At 39.7% G+C, this 25,499-nt stretch overlaps 1 protein-coding gene across 1 annotated transcript in view; it reads left to right on the forward strand.

Moving 5' to 3' along the window:
- Positions 1 to 25,499, forward strand: part of LOC126336284 (filamin-A) — a 1,048,954-nt gene that overhangs the window by 792,220 nt on the left and 231,235 nt on the right. The window contains 8 exon segments of the mRNA XM_049999806.1: positions 2,015 to 2,161; positions 2,268 to 2,489; positions 2,647 to 2,814; positions 2,926 to 3,072; positions 3,645 to 3,863; positions 4,332 to 4,505; positions 4,908 to 5,060; positions 7,540 to 7,761. Of these exon segments, the coding sequence (XP_049855763.1) occupies positions 2,015 to 2,161; positions 2,268 to 2,489; positions 2,647 to 2,814; positions 2,926 to 3,072; positions 3,645 to 3,863; positions 4,332 to 4,505; positions 4,908 to 5,060; positions 7,540 to 7,761 (1,452 nt within the window).

Genomic DNA, 25,499 nt, shown 5'->3' on the forward strand with positions numbered 1-25,499 from the left:
GTAACGGTACCGTGCTAACGTTAACTGGCCTCCGACATGTACTTCACAGTGGTTTGCGGATATGTATACAGGTGTAGATATGGACTATAGAGTAAAATTAAGGAAATACCGGACGGTAATGGAATTCAACGTCATCAGAGCAAAATGAAGAATTCCACTGCCGAGTGGGAAGTTCGTCAAGGATAAAATTTGCTGTAATATGTGAAGGACGTGAGGTATATAAACTTTCGCATAGAGAACAAAATCGCGTACCCTTCGAAAAGTCGAATATTACGACGTCTCGAAATTGTTTTATCTAATATTGGATTGAATATGTCAAACATAAGCATACCTGGAGGAAGAGAGATTACTGAATATATGTCAGAGACTTCAATAGGTGGACAGAGAGATAGCACAGAGTTTAGCGTAATAAGATGAAACGCATTTCCCAGTCATTGCACGTAGATTTGTTTTTTAATTCCGTTCATCACGAGTGTTACTCGCTATGTCTGCAGATAGGATTACGTTGTTCGATATATTCCGTGTACGAATTGTGTAGCAGCATGTTTATCTTTGCGTACTGCGCGGGAGCTGTGCGGCCTCCGGACATGCCCTCCTGAGTCCGGACGCTGTGTGCCCGGAATGGCAAGACAGTGCCGGTGTGATTTGTTTTCGGATGCCGCCCTCGACCACCGCCTCCGTCCAGCCCCCCACCCAGTAGCTGAGCCAGCCTACCTGTGGCCTCGATCGCACCTGCGCAGTGTTGCCAACTGGCCACCGTTCGTGCTGGAATGCGCCTGTTGCGGCACCAATGCCGTGACGTCAAGCCGAGCGATGTGTCGGCTATTGCCCACTCCTTTCTCCAGCGGGTTTGTCTGTCACGATAGTCAGTACCTGGTATGGTGACGTAGAGGTGTTGTTACTGTTGTTACATTTTCTTGGCAACACTGGACGTTAACAACGAACTGGTGGGTGTTATTTAGTTAAATAAAACAAAACAAAAAAGCAGCATGGTAAAGCTATCCAAGTTCCAGATTTGTAGCGCTGTGTGTTATTCTTGCAGCTGGTTAAGGGAAATAGCTGTCGCGTGAACTATGTTTAATGCTCAAAGGAAAATAATGTTTGTAGTGTAAGGTATTGTGTGCAGTTTTTGGTTAAGGAAAAATCATGAGTTTTAAACCTACTTGGACACGAGAAAGGGAGAAGGTGGGACGTATCACTTGAACGTGGCAGCTTTAATTAAACTTGACCTTCATTGCATATTGTTCGCAGAGAGTTTTATTCATAAGCGCAGATGGGCAGTGATTTTCTCATGTTTCTTATTGATATTGTGTAAGAAAGATGCTTCAAGTTAAAAACCTGAAAGTCACGTTTCGCATTTGTGTTGCCTATAGACCTAAAAGCAAATATATTTGTACAACTAATACCAAAAACATTGCAGTGACTAAATATTTCGCCCATTGTGTTGTTTTGAATCCCACACAACGAGCCCAATGCTCTTCAGTTTCACCATGAACTTAATGTCCCTGACAAATTCGTGATCAGTAGCCCAAAAATGTGATTGGCATCGCCCACCCCGCCACGCATTGCCTTCAAGACTTGTTGTACATTTTTAAAATAGCAGTCAATTATTTAATAGCCCTCTCCCTCTTTTAAGGTCAAAGTAAGACATCAAACCACAGATTTGAATCTTAGCTGTATTTTTTCAGCAACCTTTATAGGACTGTGTATTTATCACACTTCGTTTGTACATGAGCCCGAGAGTGAACTTTCTTTCACCTTTGGCATGCACTTGTCTTAAGTGCAGATGATCTGGACCTAAAACTGAACATAAAACCTTCAAAGAGATAGGTGACCCAAGATTCTTAAGTTTTGATGTTTTCTGAATTGTTTATCTGTAGTGCACTCCGTCATTGCTGGTCACCAGTTTTGGTAAATAATGTGTAGCAGTTGCAGTAAGTAATAGTTGATACAGCTTATCTCTTTTTTTGTGAGCAAATATAAAGTAATACCATCTTGTTACTTTTCTTTTCAGGGAGTCCCTGGCAGGTAGCAGTAATGACGGGCCCCAAGATGGCTGTGCTGGGAGAGGCTGTGCGACTTGTTGCTGCCGGAACAACTGCAACATTTGAACTCAGTGCTCCAGGATTTTCAAGGGACGACATAGACATCCAGATAATAAGCAAGTATCGGTATACTAGTCACCTTGTACACGTTGATTTCGTAAATACAGTGCTACACATCAGCCTTACTGTTACTCTTACATTATATGGGAAGTTTTTCCACAGGCCCATCCAAGCGACCAGTTGCAGCTCGGCTTGTAGAGGAAAAGGGTGGCGAGTTCAGGGTGGAATTTGTGCCTACAGAAGTTGGAAGTCATTTGGTGGAAGTGTCTATTGCTGGCCAGAAGTTGCCAGCTGGTCCACTGGTTGCAAAAGTCTACAATAGCGCACTCATTCGTGTCACTGATGTGTCCAGTGGTGTTGTCGGACAACCGTGCCAGTTCAGAGGTATTGGCATTTTAATTCAGTATTACATTATTTCATTTTGTAGTTTCCAAAAATTCTTGTTCTTTGCATATTTACCACAGAGTGTTCATTGCTTTTAAATGTGCTTTTTATCCCTTAGACTATATGTGAATGTTTTTAATCTTCTCCCCTTCCCTAGTTGACGCAAGCCAAGCGGGAGAGGGTCAGCTAGAAATCTCAATAAATGAGGGTGAAGTCCCTAATCACGTTCAGGTTGTCGGAGGTGGTCGCTGCCTTGTGAGCTTTACACCTGAGCAGACAAAGTCACACTTGATTGACATAAAATTTAATGGTGAAACTGTTACAGGTATAGTGCTCTTGTATTCTTTCTTAACTGTTGTACTTACAAACAGGTATAATGTGACTTGTGTTGCAAACTATTATTGTGAAGTGCTGTAACATCTGTCATTTTCTCCAGGTTGCCCATTTGTTTGCTCAGTGTCTGATACTAGCCGGGTATCTCTGACTTTGCGCAATCTCGAGCTCATACCAGTGAACGAAGTGGCGAGGTTCCACATGGCAGTGGATGGCAGTGGAAGTGCGGAGCTGGCCGTTTCCGTTCGTGGTACAGTTCCCAGTTTTGTATCTATGTGGTTTACTGTATTATTTGGTTAAAAATTGAGTACTGCTATTGTATAGCTGTTCATCTAGTATTTAATTTACAGTGGTTTAAAATTTGGGTACTGTGGTATTACATAGTTCGTGTTATTAACACTTCTTGCTGTATCCATCTCTTTTTTGCTATGTTACTTTTAGTTGAGTGTTATGAATTGCCAAGGATGTGCTATGGCAATTTATGAAAATATTGTATAGAGAAGGCTATCACTCAAATTAATGTTTCCTTACTTAAGAAAAAGAATCGTGAGGGTTACAGACACGTGTATCCCCCAGTACCAGCAATGTTGTTCTGTTGATGAGGTGCCGAGAATGCCAGTGGTGTCATTTCCCTCTTCTGTAATGGTGACTGTCAGTTTAAAAAGGCTCCAAATTGCCCTGTATTTCAAATTAGGGAATGCACTGTTCTTTTATTCCTTTAGTCAGCATCCATTTACATGCCTGTAATATTCATTTATTTATCTGTTTATTTATTATAAATTCACTGTTATGAGTTCTTTTTTTCCGCTGCCATTTTACTAGGACCATCTTCTGAGCTGCCTGTTAAAGTTACTGGGAACATACACAGTGGCTTCACAGCAGAGTTTACCCCCCGTGAAGTTGGTGCACATTCCATAACAGTCGAATACAATGGCCACGCTGTGAGTGGAACACCGTTTATTGCTAAGGCCTATGATGCCAAACGTGTGTTTGTTGGTCCTTTGCCTAAGGGCTCTGTTGGAAAGACCCTGCAATTCATGGGTGAGTCTGATTTTGTAATACTTTCTGTCATTGGGTACTCTTCAGTAGCTGTAGTGGTAATGTCTTAACCTCTTAAAAAATAATTAAGTTACTCATTTTACTAAGGTTTGAAGCTCCTCTTTTCATTCTTCTGTGTTTGTGATCTAAAACTGGATTGTTTTGGAAATCAGCCTTGTGCAAACACAATTATTGTGTTTGCACAAGGCTGATTTCCAAGACAACTCAGTTTTTAAACTTTTAAGCTTTTCAAGCACACCCACAGGCTTTCAATTATCAATTTCTTATAACTTTATCTACGATGCCACCTGCTATTAGCAGTGAAGAACTCTATCTTTCATTTATAGTTTAATTTAACTTTACTATCATTATTCTAAATAAGGTTTTACTTGGCCACACATTTTACTTGAATGTCATTTAACCTACAATATAAACTGCATTAAACTGTGTGATCTATTTATTTATTCACAGTTGATGCAAGCCAGGCTGGAGAAGGCAACCTGGAAATAACAATCAGTGCTCGTGGTCACAATATACCGACCCAAGTGCATCCTCAGGGAAACGCTCGTTTTGCTGTGAGCTTTGTTCCAATTGACCCGACTGATCATGTTATTAGCATTAATTTCAACAAGGAAGGTGTTCCAGGTAAGACTGATGCACAAAGAGCATTTTGAAATATATGCATTTTGTAGTCATTAACCGTATTACGTCCGCCCCGGTAGCTGAGTGGTCAGCGCGATACTGTCAATTCAAAGGGCCTGGGTTCGATTCCCGGCTGGGTCAGAGATTTTCTCCACTCAGGGACTGGGTCTTGTGTTCTCCTGATCATCATTATTTCATCCCCATCGACGCGCAAGTCGCTGAAGTGGCGTCAAATCGAAAGACTTGCACCAGGCGAACGGTCTACCCGACGGGAGGCCCTCGTCACACGACATTTCATTTCATTTTACCTTATTACAAAATAGTTTGTAAATTAATACACTTTGCAAAACAGACTCCTCAGTTGAAAACACTAAATCAACATCAAGGTTGTCATCAATATTGCAGGCTCCCCTTTCCTGGCACGTGTGCAAGGAGACTCGCCACACCAAATAACAGTTAGTGGACCATCACTTTCTTCTGCAGCCGTCGGGAAGACATCATTCTTTACAATGAGCAACGTGTCTGGAAGTGTTGAAGATATAGAAGTCAATGTGGAAGGTAAGAGTTGAAATTTCATGGTACTCTCACAGTAACTCTTAGGTGTAGATTTTTAAGTAGTGTCTGCAAACTCTGGAATGCTTCATTGTATATCACTCTGAAGTAAAACAGCATACCTCATAGCCTGTTCTCCTACCCTTCAGTAGCATATTTTCAACTATTTGTTTGCATACCTTCTTCGGATGTTTTCTTCTTGATGCTAGTACTTGCTGGATACTGTTTGAGTTTTGATGCTGCTTATGTGTGTAGTTAGGTGTCAGAGCAGCAGTCACTTCTTAAGGTCAATTTGCAATGCTGTGCTGGTTGAGCATTGTATTTCAATAGTATCAATGATTTTGTGAACACTGGTTGTATAGTATAATGTTGATGACTAAAAAGCAAAACTCAGATGACATATTTTAATTATTGCCAACTATAATTTTGGCACATTGTGGTACTTCATTTTCTACTATAGCGTTCTGTTGAAAGGGAAAAGAAGGCAGGAAGTGACTTCAGTTTCTACAGCTGAAGTATTTGTAATGTTCTCATTCAGTAAAAGTGAGTTCCTGTAGTAGGTAATTTGTGTTCAAGTATATCATATTTTGTCTGGTTGAAATTGGGTTTTAAACTGCTGTGGTTATGTTCTTTTATGTTCAGAAGTTTCCAATAGACAATTAATTCATTTGTAATTATAGTTGATATGACTAAAGCATGTACTTAAGTTCTATTTGAGTATTTATGGTGCAAAGTGTGTTTACCTGATGGAAGATGAATGTTTTCATTCACTCTTAGGTCAGAAACTGCCAGTAGCAATTTTTGATCATAACATAAAAGTACTACATTTTGTATAAAGTTCAGTCAGTAAAATGGGTAACACTTGTAATTGGCAATTTGCTTTCATAAACAATCAGTTGCACTTTGTGTTGTGGATGAACTTTAGGGAAACACTTTTCTTTCTTTTTTTTCTTTCTTTTAATTGCAGGTTCATCCCCTTACCGACTCAGACGTTACTAGACAAACTCGACTGTACATATCAGTTTGAAAGTTACTCTTGACTAAAAATCTTATTAATTTGTAAATACTACAAACATATTCATAAAATTACTGAAAATTAGCTTTTTTAGACATAAATGCAGTAACACTTCAAGCTACAAACAAAACTTATCCAGTTGTACAGAAACAATACAGTTGCATCCACACTGACTAATAAAATGATGCTGGCTGATTTATAATTTCATAACATTTTTTGTTAGTGTACTCACAGCTTCAGTAATGGCCAGACATCCTCTGCCATTGTTATTATTATTATTATTATTATTATTTTAGAATATGAAGACACATTACTGGACATATCAGACTTTCGACATACAGCTCATATTCCCTCATTTATCCTTCCATTCCCACACCCACGTAGTTTAATAAAAGAAGTGGTAAAGGTTCTGGGAAATGAGTGCATAAGAATGTTTGTTAAGGCAGTAGAGGTAGTGGTGACGGTCTTCCTGGAGTCCCTTTTTTTCTATTGCATGTTTTAATTCATATTATGGACATACTTGTGAGAATTGGTCAAGTGCTTTCATTTTCTTTAAAAATGCTATTTTTTTTGTTGCCACTTGTTTTGTGGAACGTTGCTAGCGTGATTGCTGTACTCTCAGAAGCCTTGTCAGATATCACAGATAACACTTTTAGTAAGCCACTGTGGAATGAAATAAATTACGCTTTCACGAATGATATTTTTATTTCAATTATTTATTTATAAATCCTGGCAAAACTGATGCCTTTTTATTGCAGTATTCATGTAGAGGATTTGTGTGAGGAGTCAGAGTATTAGTCCTCGCCAAGAATGCTTCAGAAACTGTAGTGTCTGCCAAATGGTTTGCAGTTGTGGTTTTTGTATGGGTTTGTCTAGAACTATAAAGTAATTTTTATGCTTTTGTTGCGAGAACAGTCATTATGCTGTAAGGTGGTGTTGCTTAAAAAGTATAATTTTTAACATTAATTTCAATGTCTCAATCAACAGACAACTTTCAGCATCATTCATTACTTTTACAAAATATAGGTTAAAAAAATTAACGTGTTCATCACAAAAACAGGATACTTATTTTCTTACGTGTGTTGATTGAGGGACTGAGAAAATCGTATGATAATGGTGCTTGAACTAACTGCAGGATTGAATGTCTTTAAATAATGCAGTAAATGCTTTATCATGATTTGTGACACTTACTGATTATTTCACAAAACCATTGACAGCTTGTTAAGTCAATAACCAGTACAAACTTGCCTTCACATGATGAGAAATCTTATTGTTATGTGTTTTAGTTGTTTAAATGGATACCTCCTGCCCACCTGACAGTGTATAGTTGAATTTAGTTGTTGTCCTACTTACAATGCATGCTCTTCATCTTACCTGCTCCTGTTTTCTCAAAAAGTGAGAAGATCACAACCTAGACCTTGACCACCCTGTCTCAACAAGTGACTCTGATATGAACAATTGACACTGCAGGACCAAACGGACAGTCAGTACCTGCCCAAGTTAAAGACACTGGATCGCAGACTTTCCACGTTGAGTTCACGCCGCGGCTGACGGGTGAGCACCGCATTGCGGTAGCATACCGCAAAGTGGCTGTTGCTGGCTCACCATTCAGCTGCAAGGTGTATGATGTGAAGGCCATCAAGGTGAAGGCTGTGCCAAAGGGTGTAGTCTCCAAGCCTATCACTTTCCTTGGTAAGTACAGAGAGAAGTACATTGCACAATAGTCTTTGTTATTTCCAAATCATGAGAGCTGTATAACTCAAGCATAAATACAATAAAAGTTTTGTCTCAATTTAAGAAGAGTTAAGGTACATACTTTTGAAGCTCATAGAATGGGGTTATTGACCTTTGAGCTGTACAAACAAGTGTTAGAATAGGACTCTCACTATTACAGAGGAAGCCTTAGGCTTGACACAAGCTCTAAAATAAGCCATAAAATAATAATTTCTATATCATTTAAGGTTTTCAATATGTTGTAATGTTTTCCAGTGGAAATGTCTTGAAAATTCCGCACAGTGTACCTGGATATGGTCTGAAGTGTTATTGAGGCATAATTATGTGTTTGAAGTCTCGTGGAGTTTTCTTCTTTGGGTATAGTCCTGTGATTGTTGAATTTGAATAACATACAGTTCACTGCGGAAGTTAATTTTCAACCTCTGCATATTTGTTGTTGTTTAGTGACATTTATGATCAGCTTTTATTCACCAGTTTAGATGTTCGTCACAGGTCAGCACTTCACATAATCTAAGAGCGTTTTGAAAGAATTTTTAAATTAACAACAGTTTACCTTTACATGTTAACTAACCAACTCTGATGGAAAAACACTATGTTTGTGTTTGGACTACATAACATAGAATGACTATTACATGGTTTGCAAGTATCATACATTACAAATGTTTAAAGATGGTGTTCCTAGTGAACTATCCATACTGTTGACAAAAGTAATGGGGAAATTCTACAGTGAGTAGTAAAGATTTATGAAACACATAATTAATAGGAATTTAGCTCCATATGTAGGCAATTTTACTCCCATGGGACCAATAATTTTATGTCAGTTCCGGAGCACATTTAGCAGCAAAATTGTGAACAACAGTTTATTTGACTAGATATCTATTATTTAAAGAGGAAATCTTTGAAAAAGAAAATATTGTTCAGAATTAGGTTAACTAATCCTGAGTTCCAAGTAGAAAGACTGGGTACAGCGTGTCCAAAATTCCAGCTGGAGACACGAAACATATTCTACCAAAGTTCAGGATGGAGATGTCAGACATGTACTATTATTAACCACCCACACACATATACACAAAGGATAATTCAGTGGAAACAAAAAACTAAGAATGTCAGCAATTCAGTGGCTTTTTCTTGCCTTCTTATCAGCAAGCACTTTTATCTCATTTTCAACGTCCAGTTTCACAGACAAATCATTTCCTGTTGCTAATACAGCCAGGTGATTCATACACTCCTGTGCCTGAGGAGCACGCAAGTAGCTCTTAACCCTTAAAATATCTGAAAAAGATCGCAGTAGAACAGTTCATTGGTAATGTGCTCAAATAAGTTTAAAGAGTGATTCTAGTGTTTGGACAAATATCTTAGCATTTTATTTAAGACGGCCACAGGACTATTCTCATATCTAGAACTGACAAGGAAGGTTTTGAGATGGACACATCCTGTTCCAAAAGACTCCTTTATATAATGTGAGTAAGCATTCAGCAACTGTTCTACAGCTTTATAGATTTACGTCTGAAGATGATCCACAGTGATGGAAACATTTAATCTAATTGAAAACATGCAACTGAGATGGAACAACAGATTAGAATTATCTCAATTAACTAAATAGTTGCTGAATCTATCAAGATGATCATGTAAACTATATTAAAAATTATTTTTAGGTTTCAATTTCTCAGGATTGACATTTACTGTGTATCAGATATTCGCTACATTCTTTTAAAATATGGGAAAATACACATAAACAAAATGAAAGCACCAAGATGATACCTCACTGCATCAGTGTTACATCTGACACTTCCTCACCTAGCCACCACACAAAAACATACTGGAGACAGTGTTACCAGTTGCAAGATGCACACATCTCCTTCCTTCTGCCTGTGGTTCTCCTCTCGCCAATAAGAATTCCTGCAACCACCACTGCTGTTTTTCTTTTGTGTACATCTTTTTGCAAAAAATTTGTTGCACTTGACCCATGCATAAATACGGGACTGAATGATGAGTATATGCATATGGGGTATGTTCAAAAAATTCTGGAACTTCATCTGCAAAGTTTTTATATGCTTACCTTTTATTTATTGTGTATGGTTTCCTTCAAAATAACTCTCCACCACAATTGATAACACCATTCCCAACACCAATCCACTTCTGGAAGAAGTCTTGGTATGCCTATTGCGCAGATTGCTGCCTGTAAATTTTCTTTTATTTCATCTGTCATTGCAAATCTTCTTCCGTTCAATGGTGTTTTCAATGTTGGAAATAACAAAATGTCCGCAGGGCCCAGGTCTGGAGAATATGGAGGTTGAGACAACACAGTGATTTCATTTTTGTGTGCGATAGTCCTGCGTCAACAGGGCTGGATGCGCGGGTGCATTATTGTGACGCAAGAGCCATGAATTCTCTCCTGGAGACACTGGATTACTTCAGACAGATTACATAATCAGTTTGTAGATTTCAATACCAAATTTTAAACTGCAATAACTTAACTGAACAAAGGTTGGAAATGAAAGAAATGAGAACTGGATAATTTGAAAGAACAATAGATTTTTGAGAATTTCAAATGAAGTATTAATCAAAAAAATGACTGAAACAGGTGAAAGAATACAGTAGAAGTTGCATGGATTGACTTGAGAAATGAAATGAAGGCAGCAAAGAAACACAACAACAAAAAGACAAGGTCTACTAGAAATCATTGGATAGCAATGAGTTATTAAATCCAATTCATGTAGAGCATTGCAACTTGTCAATCGTAGCATCGATTAACAGTTTATCCCTGTGATACAAATTCATGATGAACAAAATTGAAGAATACTATCAGCATGTCTTTGACATTTGACCTGACCTGACGAACTCTGTTTGGTCTCTGAGAACCTTTCCCAAACTATTGTGAAGACTGAACCTCGGTCCCAACATCATGTGTCGTCACCAGTTAAGATTCTTCTAAGGAATGTCTCGTTCTCATTTGTACAACCCAAAAGCTCTTCACAGATTGTGTGGCGAAGGTCTTTCTCGTCTCGACTAGTGTGCCTCGGGATGAACTTGGTGGCAACATTTGGTACGTGTCTGTAAAGATTTTCTCAAGTTTGACGCAAAATTTGACGCAGATTGCCAGACTCTGCCATCTTGAAATTCGCAAACTGTGCGGCACAACATTCTACTCAATACAGCACTGAACAATAACAGACATACAACAATGAAACTTCTGGCAGTTACACATTAAACACAGGCATGTGCAGCGGTAACAATTACAGCTCCAGTACAACATTAGTGCAAAATTATGAATGTTCCAGAATTTTTTGAACATATCTTGTAAAAGGACTACTCACATCGAATTATAGAAGTGTTTTATCATCAATAGGTACACGCTGAAGAGAATGAAAACTTGTTAGATGTCAAACTAAATCCCATAATGAACCAGGAAAAACACACACACACACACACACACGCACACGCACACGCACACACCCAGAGAGAGAGAGAGAGAGAGAGAGAGAGAGAGAGAGAGAGAGGAATGTGGCACGCAGGCACCAGAACTGACAAGTTGTGCGGCACGTGATGGTAGAGGTTGTGGGTGCTGTAGGTTATGGAGAGATTAGGATAAGGAAGATTATGGGAGTGCAGGACATATTGCAAGAATAACTCCATGTGAGTAGTTCAGAAAAGCTGGTGCTGGGTGGGGAAGTCTAAATGACCCGGATTTTGAAGTAGACACTCAATTTGAGCATGTTCTTCTCTGTGGCATGTTCTGCCATGGGTTATTAGATTCTGTTGTCATCCTCAGTTTGGCAGTGGCCATTCAATCTGGTTGACAGCTGTTGGCAGTCATGGCCACATAAAATGCTGTGCAGAAATTGCTGCAGAGCTGGTGTATGACTCGGATACTTTCGCAGGTGGCCTTCCTTCTGATGGGATAGGATAAGCCTATGATAAGACTTGATTAGGATGTGCTGGGTGTGTGAATGGGTACATCTTGTGTCTGTGTCTTCCTCAGGGATATGACCCCTGTGGCAAGGGTTTGAGAGTGGTATAAAAATGGAGCAGGATGTTTTGTAGGTTATGTGGCACTATAGAAGGGGTGGGATGGACTGTGGCAAGGTGTCCCTCATATCCATGCAGGTTGCTACATAGTTGAAGTCCTGATGAGGGACACAGTTCAATTGCTGTAGTCTGGGGCGATATTGGGGTGCTCCTTTGCAGCTGGCTCTTGAGTTTGGTGGGACGATTACCGTATTTACTTGAATCTAAGCCACACCTGAAAAATGAGATTCGACATCGAGGAAAGAAATTTTTCCCTGAAATTTGAGGGGAGAGAAAAGTTTTAGGCCGCACCTCCAAATTGAAACAAAGTTGGTCAATTGTAATATGAGACACAATTTAGGTCGAATGAATGATGATACAGCTACAGTAGTTTGGTTCAAGTCATAAGCTTAGCAGTTAGGCTTTACCAGGCCATTGCTTTGCGTCAGGCGTTTTGTCCGTATTTATGCGGGTACCCTTCCTTTTTCACGTGCTTCGTCTGGTTTGAATTGTTTGCTTATTTTCCTTCGATCTGATAAGTGTTATTCTCTTTGTTATAGGTGTTTACATCACACTAAGCTGAAAATGCCTTACTGTACTGTGTTGTGCATTGTTTCTCACATGATGATGATGATGAGTGTTTACGGCCTGTCCCTGCTCGCGGCACAACTTGCTTTTGTACGCGCTACCGCTGCTTACAATTTTAAAAAATAAGAGAGGAATTGTCTCATTAGCAAAATAATGGCAAGAGACTGCCATTTGTTGTTACTTACACTGCTGCTTTCTTTGATAATGATCAACAAGAACCAAATAATAGACAGCATATGATAGAAGATGTTCTGAATCAGAGTTTAGCGAAAAATTTTCTCCATTTGTCTATCTTTGCAGGCGCCTCTTTAGTAGATTACATTCTGCACAGACATTAGAGCCAGCTTAGATTTAAAAATCTAGTCAATTGCCGTGCTTCATTTCTGACTGATTCACTATTAGGCATAAGAATAATATGAATGTAAACATGACATGATATGTATATTCTTCCGCGTTTGCTGTTGTCTCACTCTAATTTCGTAGTTTATTAGGCAGACGGGATTTAAATGAGATACCAGCAAACACGAAACAATACATGGCAAAATGTTTATATTCGTATTATTCTTATGGTGAAGAGAATACTGCATATGATTCACAATTCATAAAAGTTCCTATTAGCAACCATCTCTTCTCACAGGTAGAAAAAAATTCAGAACGTAGAGTTGGCCATATTGACAAACATCCCTAACAGTCTTGCCAGTAGGATTTTCATAGTACATTGAAATGCTGCTACATTTGAAGATGAACAATACGGAATTTGTATTTACTTTGTTATAATGTATGAAAATGCAGTGGTTGAAACTCAGGGCAGAGAAAAAAGCTCATCTTCCACCTTTTTTAAAAATTTATTTACTGACGCAGAGGTTTTGGTGCCAGTATTTATCTTTGTGCCTACAAAGCATGCCTGTGTACATGCGCTACATGTATTCAACAGCAGAAGTTAGTTGTGGAAGCACCCACCAACACTTTTCAGAACTTGCGCTTGCTTTTCACTTGATTCTAAGCTGCAGGCAGTTTTTTGGATTACAAAAACCTGAAAAATAGTGCAGCTTAGATTCGAATAAATACAGTAGTGGTATGTGAGGATATGACATCATATACATAAGTAAAACAAGGGTAGTGTAGACAAATTATAACAAACCGTGTCGAGGGATTTAGATTAGGAAACAAGACACTAAAAGTAGTAGATGAGTTTTGCTATATGGGGAGCAAAATTACTGATGACAACAAAAATAGAGAGGCTGGCAATGGCAATAGAAGCATTTCTGAAGAAGAGAAATTTTTTAATCAGATTGTAGATTTCAAAACTAGGTTTTAAACTGCAAAATATTTCCAGGGGCATGTCAGTTATGAACTGCAGATTAAAACTGAAGTAACTGCGTAAAGCCAGGAAATGAGAGGTGGAAACTGGATAAGTTGAAAGAACTAGAGGTTTCTGATAATTTCAAGTAAATTATTAAGAAACAAATGATTGTAACAGATGGAAAAATTAAAGTAGAAGATGCGTGGGTGGACTTGAGAGATGAAATAATGAAGGCAGCAAAAGAACAAACAGACAAAACGACAAGGTCCAGTAGAAATCTTTGGATAATAATGAGGTACTGAATCCAACTGATGAAAGAAGAAAATATAGTAATTGAGAAAATGAAGCAGACAAAAAGAACATGGATGTCTAAAAAACGAGATGGACAGGAAGTGTGAAAAGACAATGCAAGAATGATTAGAAGAGAAATGCATGGCTGTAGAAACATGCATGAATGATTATGGGAAAGAGATAGATACCAGCTATAGAAAAAATGGGATAAACTTTTGGAAGAGAAGAAAACTGTGTAAATACTAAGCACTCAGATAGCAAGCCAGTATTAAGCAAAGAAGGGAACGCTGAAAGGCTAAAGGAATATATAGAAGGCCTGTATAAGGAAATGAACTTAAAGGCAATATTCTACAAAGGGAAGAGGATGCAAATGTAGATGAGATGGGAAATACTGATACTGTGAGATGAATTTGCAGGAGGACCGAAAGATCTTAATCAAAACAAAGCTCCTGGATTGGTTGGTATTCCATGAGAATTAGTTAGCTACTTTAGGGAGTCAACTATGCGATACTATTCTACCTGATGTGCAAAATAAGATACAGGCAAGAATAATGTCAGACTTAAAGAAGAATGTATTATTTCCTTCTCCGAAGACGGTATGTGCTGGCAGGTGTGGATATTACTGAACTGTCAGGTTAATAAGTCCTGCTTGCAAAATAATCATATCAGTTATTTTCAGTAGAATGAAAACACTGATAGTCTCTGATTTAGAGGAAATTGAATTGGGTTCCTGAGAAAAGTGGCACCATGTAAAGCAGTGCTAACCCTATACCTTATAAGGCAAACCTACATAGCATTTGTAGCTATAGAGTAAGCTTTTGGCTATGTTGACTAGGCTACACTCTTTGAATTTCTGAAGGTTGTGGGGCAGTGACCCCAAGAGGTTAAACTTGTACAGAAACCAGACTGCAATTATACGAGTTGGAGACAAAAGTGAGGCTGTGGTTGAGGAGCCAATAAAACTGGGATGTGGCATATCACATTGTTATTCACTCATTTCAACGAGCTAGCAGCAAAACAAACCTGTGAAAAACATCAAATGAGAATTAACCTTCAAGAGTTTTGTTTATGACCTAACTGTATCAGCCATGGCTGGTAATGAAATGTAATTACGTTAAATAAGGTAATGCTGTGGGAATTACATTAGGAAATGATACAATAAAAGTTGTGGATGAGTTTTGTTATTTGGGATGCAGAAAACTGGCAATGGCCAGATTTGAAAGGATATACCATGGAGGTTGGCAATAATTAGAAATGCTTTTGTAAAAAAGACATATTTTTGCATTTAATATAAATTACAGTATTAGAAAGTATTTTCTGAAAGTATTTGGCTGGAGTGTAGGCATGTGGGGAAGTGAGTTGTGGAAGATAAACAACCTAGATGTGAATAAAAGATTTGTAAATGTGGTGGTGTAGAAGAGTGCTAGAAAATTAGTTGGATATATTGGATAGCTACTGAGGAGGTACTGAATCGAATTCTGGAGAGAAGTAGTTTATAGCAGAACTTGACCCAAAGAAGGTGATGGGACACACACTGAGGCATCAAGGAATTGTGAATTTGTAATGCAGGTAAGTGTGAGAGAATTGTACAGGGAGATCAAACATTGGTTAGACCAAGCAGGTTCAAATGCATGAAGGTTGTTATACTGTAGCAAAGATAATGAGCCTTGCCCAGCATGGAGAACTGCAGCAAATAAGTTTTCATACAGAAGATGACAGTGGTAATACCTGGCAGCAAATACAAGAATTCGGCAGCAAATATAAGAATTCAATAGTATGTATAATTGTGTACTCATCCAATTTATCATCAAATTTATATTTAAAAGTAATGCAGTTTTTAAATGTAAGCTTTTACTACCGTGCATAACAAACCTTTCTATTTATGCTGTGCTGGGGCGATTACTGGTAGCTGCCTGGTGTAGTCTACTTCAATGAGTACTATCGTGATGCACTGTTTAACTGTGCTGTGTTGCTATTGTTGTGGTTGATGTGGATGACGATGGTATTATAAGTTGTGTCTATAAAGGCAGCCGAATAGCCAAAAGATTCCTAACTCATTGCCATCCATATCACTACTTCCTTTAATAGCACTGTCACTCAAGAGTGCCCGTGTGATAATCTATTGTCGGGGTGAAGGAGGGGGGGGGGGGGGGGGGGGCGACAGGGCTAGATGTTGGGGAATGATGCATCACTAATATTTGAAAAGTGAATGGAGACTTAAAAGTAGCATATAAAGTTCAGGCCCTGCCAAAAACCTGTTTAATACTAATTTTTAACTGATTTTTTTTGAAAGAATAACACCTAAAACACCTGCCTACAGTATATATTTTCCTTTCCTTGAGAGCTGGAGGGGGGTGGGGCAGGGGGGGGGGTTGTCCACATACATGAATTGAAAGTTGAAGAGTTGTTAAATTATTTGATCTGTAAGACAGTTCAGGCCCAGTCAACCCACAGTATTCTTGTTGTTAGCTCTTATGTAATAATATAATCTCGCATCATGACTGAGATTACTAATGATTGGGAATGATTAAAACTGCTAGCACTTTAAACACACAGGTATGCTTGTCAAATCCTGGCACTGAAACGAAATTTTTGGTTCCCGTATTTGGTGTTTGGCGGCAAGAGAGAAAGGAGAAATAGTTCACCAGAGTTTGTGCCTTTGTCACAGTCAGAATCTGTTTCCCATCAGTTTGCGCCCATTGCATGTGGTAACAAACTGTTTTGCTGCTCTCATTCACTCTCGTCCTCTCATTCCATTTCAGTTGATTACATACACACAACACAATGGTACACTGCAGAACCAAGCCTCACAATCATCTGCACAATAGACACAGGCTTGACTCCTAGGAAAAGTTCTAGGGATGCAGTGACCACCCATCTTCTTGAGAACATGCCTAAGACTGCAATTTAGGATTGCTATGTTCCCCCAGATACCCATTGCCTGAATTTGATTTTCAGTTTTTAGGCCTGTGAAATGAGAGTGTGTGTGTGTGTGTGTGTGTGTGTGTGTGTGTGTGTGTGTGTGTGTGTGTGTGTGTGTGTGTCTAAAGATTTAAATTAAGAACAATAACACAGATTTGGTTGGTGAACCAGCTGTTTTCCAAGTCATCACCTTTCTCATGCTCCAAGAGATTGTTCCGCTATCAGTTTTTTTGCCCTGCTTTGTTCCTGACTCATCATCATATCATCATCATCATCATTTAAGACTGATTATGCCTTTCAGCATTCAGTCTGGAGCATAGTCCCCCTTATAAAATTCCTCCATGATCTCCTATTAAGTGCTAACATTGGCGCCTCTTCTGATGTTAAGCCAATTACTTCAAAATCATTCTTAACCGAATCCAGGTACCTTCTCCTTGGTCTACCCCGCTTCCTCCTACCCTCTACTGCTGAACCCATGAGTCTCTTTGGTAACCTTGCTTCTCCCATGCGTGTAACATGACCCCACCATCTAAGCCTGACTACAGAGAAAAAATTCTTTACCAGAAAATAAAACAGTGGAAAATCTGGAATATATATGTGTAACCGGAAAAGTGTTGTGTTGTAAAAAATTAGCTGGTTGTATTGACTGTTACTGTTGTTTACAACCTTGTTTTTTAATATTTGCTCATAATCTGAGCACAACAGCAGCCACTTAACTATGGCCATCCAGAGCAATTTAAAAAAACATGTCATCATTACTATGCCATGTTTGATTTCTAATAGATCAATGGTGTTATTTAGCCTAGAGCTCATTTCACTCTGATATTCTCTGCTAAACAAAATTTCAGGCATCAGGTTATGAGCCCAGGCTATCATGTACGTATATATTTTGTGGCTCATCGGAGTTTTATTCAAATTAGCTGTGACGTTCAAGTTTTGATGTTAAATTCTGGAACCATCATATTTCACTCCTGTGTTGTCAAAACCCTTCATTACTCTTCTGAATGAAGTAATATAAGTCTGTCTCATTTATCTTCAGACTTACACAAATATGGATAAACTGAAAAGTTACAGTATTCAGAACTTTGGTAAGGATTTTGTTATGGAGTCAGCAGATACAAAATGTTGTAGATTTAGAAGTTCTGATTATAGAATGTCACTAACAGATACAGTTGCATAACACATCAATTGAGTTGAGTCTTTGATATAAGTTTTAGGTGATGTTGGAAACCTGTTTCAGAAGCTGATAAAAGGCCTAAAATTTTGCAAAGTCTGCTAGCAAAACTAATGTTTTTGGCATGGGACACAGATCGTCAAATGTTCAATAATTTGTTGTTGAGGATATTGAAAGAGGAACAAAACTGTTTATAATGTGATGAGAAGGGTGATGTGATGACAGCCCTTGCAACAGTTAATGTTAACAAAACAAAGCATGTTCTCAGAGAATAACTTATAAAATGATAAATGATTTATTTCATATAAGACATGTTAGATCTGAGTAGTAGTAGTAGTAGTAGTAGTAGTAGTAGTAGTAGTAGTAGTAGTAGGAAGAAGAAGAAGAAGAAGAAGAAGAAGAAGAACAAAACCACTAATAGGGCTAACCCCCCTTTTAGTGTGATTATTTGTTCAGGACAGAACTAATGAAGCCTCGGACCAGCACTGTCATGGTCGGGGACTATGCTTGAACCCTATGCGCGTCCACAATGGTAACGACACTGCTAGCCACACTGAAAATTTATTTAAAACCAATTAGAGGTGTTTTGCAGGATATGCTTCCTGCAACCACTCTAGAAGGAAAACAAAGACAGAGGATGAGATGGTCAGATGAAGTTAACCGACACTTCATGTTCTGTTATTACCAAGCAACGAACTTAGGAAACAACACAACTGGATACAGATCACAAGTATACACAACATTTATTACCAGATACCCAGAATTAAAATTTTTAACAGAACGACGACTAGCTGATCAGATCCGTGTAATAATAAAAAATAACAGTATACCCCAGTCAGAATTACAAAACATCAAACAACCAGTACAACAAATACTGGAACAAAATAATGTGCAATCAGAAGAAGAAGAAAATGCAGTAATGGACTCAAACATCCCAGAGCAAACAAACAAAGAACAACACACATCAATTAAATAATCAGAGGAAAATGAAATCGTAAGACAGGCACTAGAACAAGCACAAAATAGAACACGAAGTGACATATTTTAGATATAGAAGAAAAATTTCAGCTGACACATAGAATACAGACATGAGACCATTCTTGCATAGACCCCCAAATAACTCACAAGTCTAAACAACAATAACAACTATCAACACAATAATACACAACAAAATAAATGAAAATACAACTTGGAAGAGTTACAACTACTGGCTTATATAGGAGCACTCACTATACTAAATATACACACCAGGCAGAGATAAGAACCAACCAACACACAGAAGAAACCCACAAAACCAGCATGGCAACACAGGCTACAAATCAGAATAGAAAAACTGAGAAAATACATCAGACAGCTAACACAATTTATATGGACAAAAAACGAAAAAGGTTAGGTAAAATCTCACAACAAGAAGCGATAGAGCAATTAGATGAAAATAAGCAGAAATTACAAGCATTGCCCAAATGACTTAGAAGATACAAAAAAAATTTAAAATAGAAGGAAACAAAACCAAACATTCAACACAAACCAAAAGAAATTTTATCAGAGAATAGATAACACACATATTAAATTCTGGAGCAACTTATGGTCAAACCCTGTACAACATAACAGACATGCACGGTGGATACAAGCAGAAACAGACACATACAAGATGATACCACAAATACCTGAAGTGATAATTCTGTAACATGAAGTCACCCGAGCAATTAATTCTACGCACAATTGGAAAGCCCCCTGGAAAAGATAAAATATCAAATTTATGGCTAAAGAAGTTGACCTCAACACATTCACATCTATCTAAATTATTTAACATATCTAAAAACAAAGATGATGTGACTTACCAAACAAAAGTGCTGGAAGGTCGATAGACACACAAACATACACACAGAATTCAAGCTTTCGCAACCAACGATTGCTTCTTCAGGAAAGAGGGAAGGAGAGGGAAAGATGAAAGGATGTGGGTTTTAAGGGAGAGGGTAAGGAGTCATTCCAATCCCGGCAGCGGAAAGACTTACCTTAAGGGGGAAAAAAGGACAGGTATACACTTGCGAGCGCGCGCCCATACACACACACACACACACACACACACACACACACACACACACACACACACACACCCATCCGCACATACACAGACATATTTAAAGGCAAAGAGTTTGGGCAGAGATGTCAGTCGAGGCAAAAGTGCAGAGGCAAAGATGTTGTTGAAAGACAGGTAATGTATGAGCGGCGGTAACTTGAAATTAGCGGAGGTTGAGGGCTGGCGGATAACGAGAAGAGAGGATATACTGAAGGGCAAGTTCCCATCTCAGAAGTTCTGACAAGTTGGTGTTAGTGGGAAGTATCCAGATAACCCGGACGGTGTAACACTGTGCCAAGATGTGCTGGCAGTGCACCAAGGCATGTTTAGCCACAGGGTGATCCTCATTACCAACAAACACTGTCTGCCTGTGTCCATTCATGCGAATGGACAGTTTGTTGCTGGTCATTCCCACATAGAAAGCTTCACAGTGTAGGCAGGTCAGTTGGTAAATCACGTGGGTGCTTTCACACGTAGCTCTGCCTTTGATCGTGTACACCTTCTGGGTTACAGGACTGGAGTAGATGGTGGGGGGGGGGGGGGGGGGGGAGGGTGCATGGGACCGGTGTGACACCGGGGGAGGTTACAAGGGTAGGACCCAGAGGGTAAGGAAGGTGGTTCGGGGATTTCATTGGGATGAACTAAGAGGTTACGAAGGCTAGGTGGACGGCGGAAAGACACACTTGGTAGAGTGGGAAGGATTTCTTGAAGGATGGATCTCATTTCAGGGCAGGATTTGAGGAAGTTGTATCCCTGCTGGAGAGCCACATTCAGAGTCTGATCCAGTCCCGGAAAGTATCCTGTCACAAGTGGAGCACTTTTGTGGTTCTTCTGTCGGAGGCTCTGGGTTTGAGGGGATGAGGAAGTGGCTCTGGTTATTTGCTTCTGTACCAGGACGGGAGGGTAGTTGCGGAATGCAAAAGCTGTTTTCAGGTTGTTGGTGTAATGGTTCAGGGATTCCTGACTGAAGCAGATTTCGTTTCCCACAAAGACCTAGGCTGTAGGGAAGGGACTGTTTGATGTGGAATGGGTGGCAGCTGTCATAATGGGGGTACTGTTGCTTGTTGGTGGGTTTGATGTGGACGGCCTTGTGAAGCTGGCCATTGGACAGATGGAGGTCAACGTCAAGGAAAGTGGCATGGGATTTGGAGTAGGACCAGGTGAATCTGATGGAACCAAAGGAGTTGAGGTTGGAGAGGAAATCCTGGAGTTGTTCTTCACTGTGAGTCCAGATCATAAAGATGTCATCAATAAATCTGTACCAAACTTTGGGTTGGCAGGCTTGGGTAACCAAGAAGGCTTCCTCTAAGCGACCCATGAATAGGTTAGCATACGAGGGGGCCATCCTGGTACCTATGGCTGTTCCCTTTAATTGTTGGTATGTCTGCCTTCAAAATTGAAGAAGTTGTGGGTCAGGATGAAGCTGGCTAAGGTGATGAGGAAAGAGGTTTTAGGTAGGGTGGCAGGTGATCGGCGTATAAGGAAGTGCTCCATCACAGCGAGGCCCTTGACTTGCGGAATATTTGTATATAAGGAAGAGGCATCAATGGTTACAAGGATGGTTTCCGGGGCTAACAGACTGGATAAGGATTCCAGGAATTCAAGAAAGTGGTTGGTGTCTTTGATGAAGGATGGGAGGCTGCATGTAATGGGTTGAAGGTGTTGATCTTTGTAGGCAGAGATACATTCTGTGGAGGCTTGGTATCCAGCTACAATGGGGCGGCCGGGATAATTGGGTTTGTGAATTTTAGGAATAAGGTAGAAGGTAGGGGTGTGGGGTGTCGGTGGGGTCAGTAGGTTGATGGAGTCAGGTGAAAGGTTTTGTAGGGGGCCTAAGGTTCTGAGAATTCCTTGAAGCTCCACCTGGACACCAGGAATACAGCTACCACCCAGTCCACATCAAACAGTCCCTTCCCTACAGCCTAGGTCTTCGTGGCAAACAAATCTGCTCCAGTCCGGAATCCCTGAACCATTACACCAACAACCTGAAAACAGCTTTCGCATCCCGCAACTACCCTCCCGACCTGGTACAGAAGCAAATAATCAGAGCCACTTCCTCATCCCCTCAAACCCAGAACCTCCCACAGAAGAACCACAGAAGTGCCCCACTTGTGACAGGGTACTTCCTGGGACTGGATCAGACTCTGAATGTGGCTCTCCTGCAGGGATACGACTTCCTCAAATCCTGCCCTGAAATGAGATCCATCCTTCATGAAATCCTCCCCACTCCACCAAGAGTGTCTTTCCGCCGTCCACCTAACCTTCGTAACCTCTTAGTTCATCCTATGAAATCCCCGAACCACCTTCCTTACCCTCTGGCTCCCACCCTTGTAAGCACCCCATGGTGTCACACCTGTCCCATGCACCCTCCCACCACCACCTACTCCAGTCCTGTAACCCGAAAGGTGTACACGATCAAAGGCAGAGCCACATGTGAAAGCACCCACGTGATTTACCAACTGACCTGCCTACACTGTGAAGCTTTCTATGTGGGAATGACCAGCAACAAACTGTCCATTCGCATGAATGGACACAGGCAGACAGTGTTTGTTGGTAATGAGGATCACCCTGTGGCTAAACATACTTTGGTGCATGGCCAGCACATCTTGGCACAGTGTTACACCGTCCGGGTTGTCTGGATACTTTCCACTAACACCAACCTATCAGAACTCCGGAGATGGGAACTTGCCCTTCAGTATATCCTCCCTTCTCATTATTCGCCAGGCCTCAACCTCCGCTAATTTCAAGTTACCGCCGCTCATACCTCACCTGTCTTTCAAACACATCTTTGCCTCTGTACTTCCGCCTCTTTGCCTTTACAAATGTCTGCTTGTGTGTGTGTGTGTGTGTGTGTGTGTGTGTGTGTGTGTGTGTGTGTGTGTGTGTGTGTGTGTGTGTGTGTGTGTGTGCGTGTGTGCGTGTGTGTGCGCGAGTTTATACCTGTCCTTTTTTCCTCTTAAGGTAAGTCTTTCCGCTGCCGAGATTGGAATGACTCCTTACAGTCTCCCTTGAAACCCACATCCTTTCATCTTTCCCTCTCCTTTCCCTCTTTCCTGAAGAAGCAACCGTTGGTTGCGAAAGCTTGAATTTTTTGTGTATGTTTGTGTTGGTTTGTGTGTCTACCGACCTGCCAGCACTTTTGTTTGGTAAGTCACATCATCTTTGTTTTTAGATATATTTTTCCCACATGGAAGTTTCCTTCTATTATATTCATATCATAAATTATTTAACAGTTACATTGCAGACCCATACACAGTCCCTGATACACTTACACAAGGAATAACTTATCTAAAACCTAAAGATCAAGCAGACATAGCAAACCGAGCAAAATATCGCCCTATAACATGCCTACCAACAATATACAAAATATTAACTTCAGTCATTACACAGAAATTGACACATACAACACAGAACAAAATTATAAATGAAGAACAAAAAGGCTGCTGCGAAGGAGCACGAGGATGTAAAGAGCAACTGATAATAGATGCCGAGGTGACATATCAAGCTAAAACTACACAAATGTCCCTACACTACGCATACATTGATTACCAAAAAGCTTTTGATTTTGTAACCCACTCATGGTTACTACTGATATTGGAAATATACAAAGTAGATCCTAAATTGATACAGTTCCTAAACATAGTAATGAAAAATTGGAAAACACTTAATATCCAAAAAAATTCAAATAATATCACATCACAGCCAATACAGATTAAGCGTGGAATATACCAAGGAGACTCATTAAGTCCTTCCTGTTTCTGCCTTGCTCTGAACCCACTATCCAACATGCTAAATAATACAAAATATGGACATAATATTACTGGAACATACCAACACAAAATCACACATTTGCTATACATGGATGATCTAAAACTACTGGCAGCAGCAAATCAACAACTCAACCAATTACTAAAGATAACAGAAGTATTCAGCAATGATATAAATATGGCTTTCGGAACAGACAAATGTGAGAAAAATACCATAATCAAGGGAAAACACACTAAACAAGATGATTACTTATTGGATAACCACAGCGACTGCATAGAAGCGATGGAAAAAAACAGATGCCTATAAACATCTAGGATACAGGCAAAAAATAGGAATAGATAATACAGATATTAAAGAAGAACTGAAAGAAAAATATAGACAAAGATTAACAAAAATGCTGAAAACAAAATTGACAGCAAGAAACAAGACAAAATCTATAAATACTTACGCTATACCAATATTGACCTTTCATTTGGAGTAGTGAAATGGAGTAACACAGAACTAGAAGAACTCAATACACTTATACGATCACAATGCCACAAATATAGAATACATCACATACATTCAGCAACAGAAAGATTGGCATTAAGCAGAAAGGAAGGAGGAAGGGGTTTATCGACATAAAAAAACCTACATTATGGACAAATACTAACAAAGAGATAGAGAGGCTGGCCAGTACTTACCTCAGCTCAGTACAGCTGATAGATACACAAAAAACAACCGAAAATTTACGTTCCTAGCTTTCTGAATAAATGTTCCTTCATCAGGGAGGAGAGAGGGGAAAGAAAAGGAAGAAGGGAAAGTGGATTTAGTTACTCACAACCCAGGTTATGAAGCAACAGGGAAAGGGAAACAGGGAGGGTCGTAGGGATGGAGGACAGGTAGACAATTTAAGAAAATTCTTTATAAAACGAGCATAAACTAGGAAAACACACAAAGCAATTACTCATGTAAATACACCGGATACACCATTGCAATTTCATAACCACTTCTACAACCCTTTAGATCACATAACATCAACAGATACAGGGTGTTTCAAAAATGACCGGTATATTTGAAACGACAATACAAACTAAACGAGTAGCGATAGAAATACACCGTTTGTTGCAATATGCTTGGGACAACAGTACATTTTCAGGCCGACAAACTTTCGAAATTACAGTAGTTACAATTGTCAACAACAGATGGCGCTGCAGTCTGGGAAACTCTATAGTACGATATTTTCCACATATCCACCATGCGTAGCAATAATATGGCGTAGTCTCTGAATGAAATTACCCGAAACCTTTGACAACGTGTCTGGTGGAATGGCTTCACATGCAGATGAGATGTACTGCTTCAGCTGTTCAATTGTTTCTGGATTCTGGCGGTACACCTGGTCTTTCAAGTGTCCCCACAGAAAGAAGTCACAGGGGTTCATATCTGGCGAATAGGGAGGCCAATCCATGCCGCCTCCTGTATGTTTCGGATAGCCCAAAGCAATCACACGATCATCGAAATATTCATTCAGGAAATTAAAGACGTCGGCCGTGCGATGTGGCCGGGCACCATCTTGCATAAAC

This window comes from Schistocerca gregaria, chromosome 2 (genome assembly GCF_023897955.1).
Source record: "Schistocerca gregaria isolate iqSchGreg1 chromosome 2, iqSchGreg1.2, whole genome shotgun sequence".
Classification (NCBI taxonomy): Eukaryota; Metazoa; Arthropoda; class Insecta; order Orthoptera; family Acrididae; genus Schistocerca; species Schistocerca gregaria.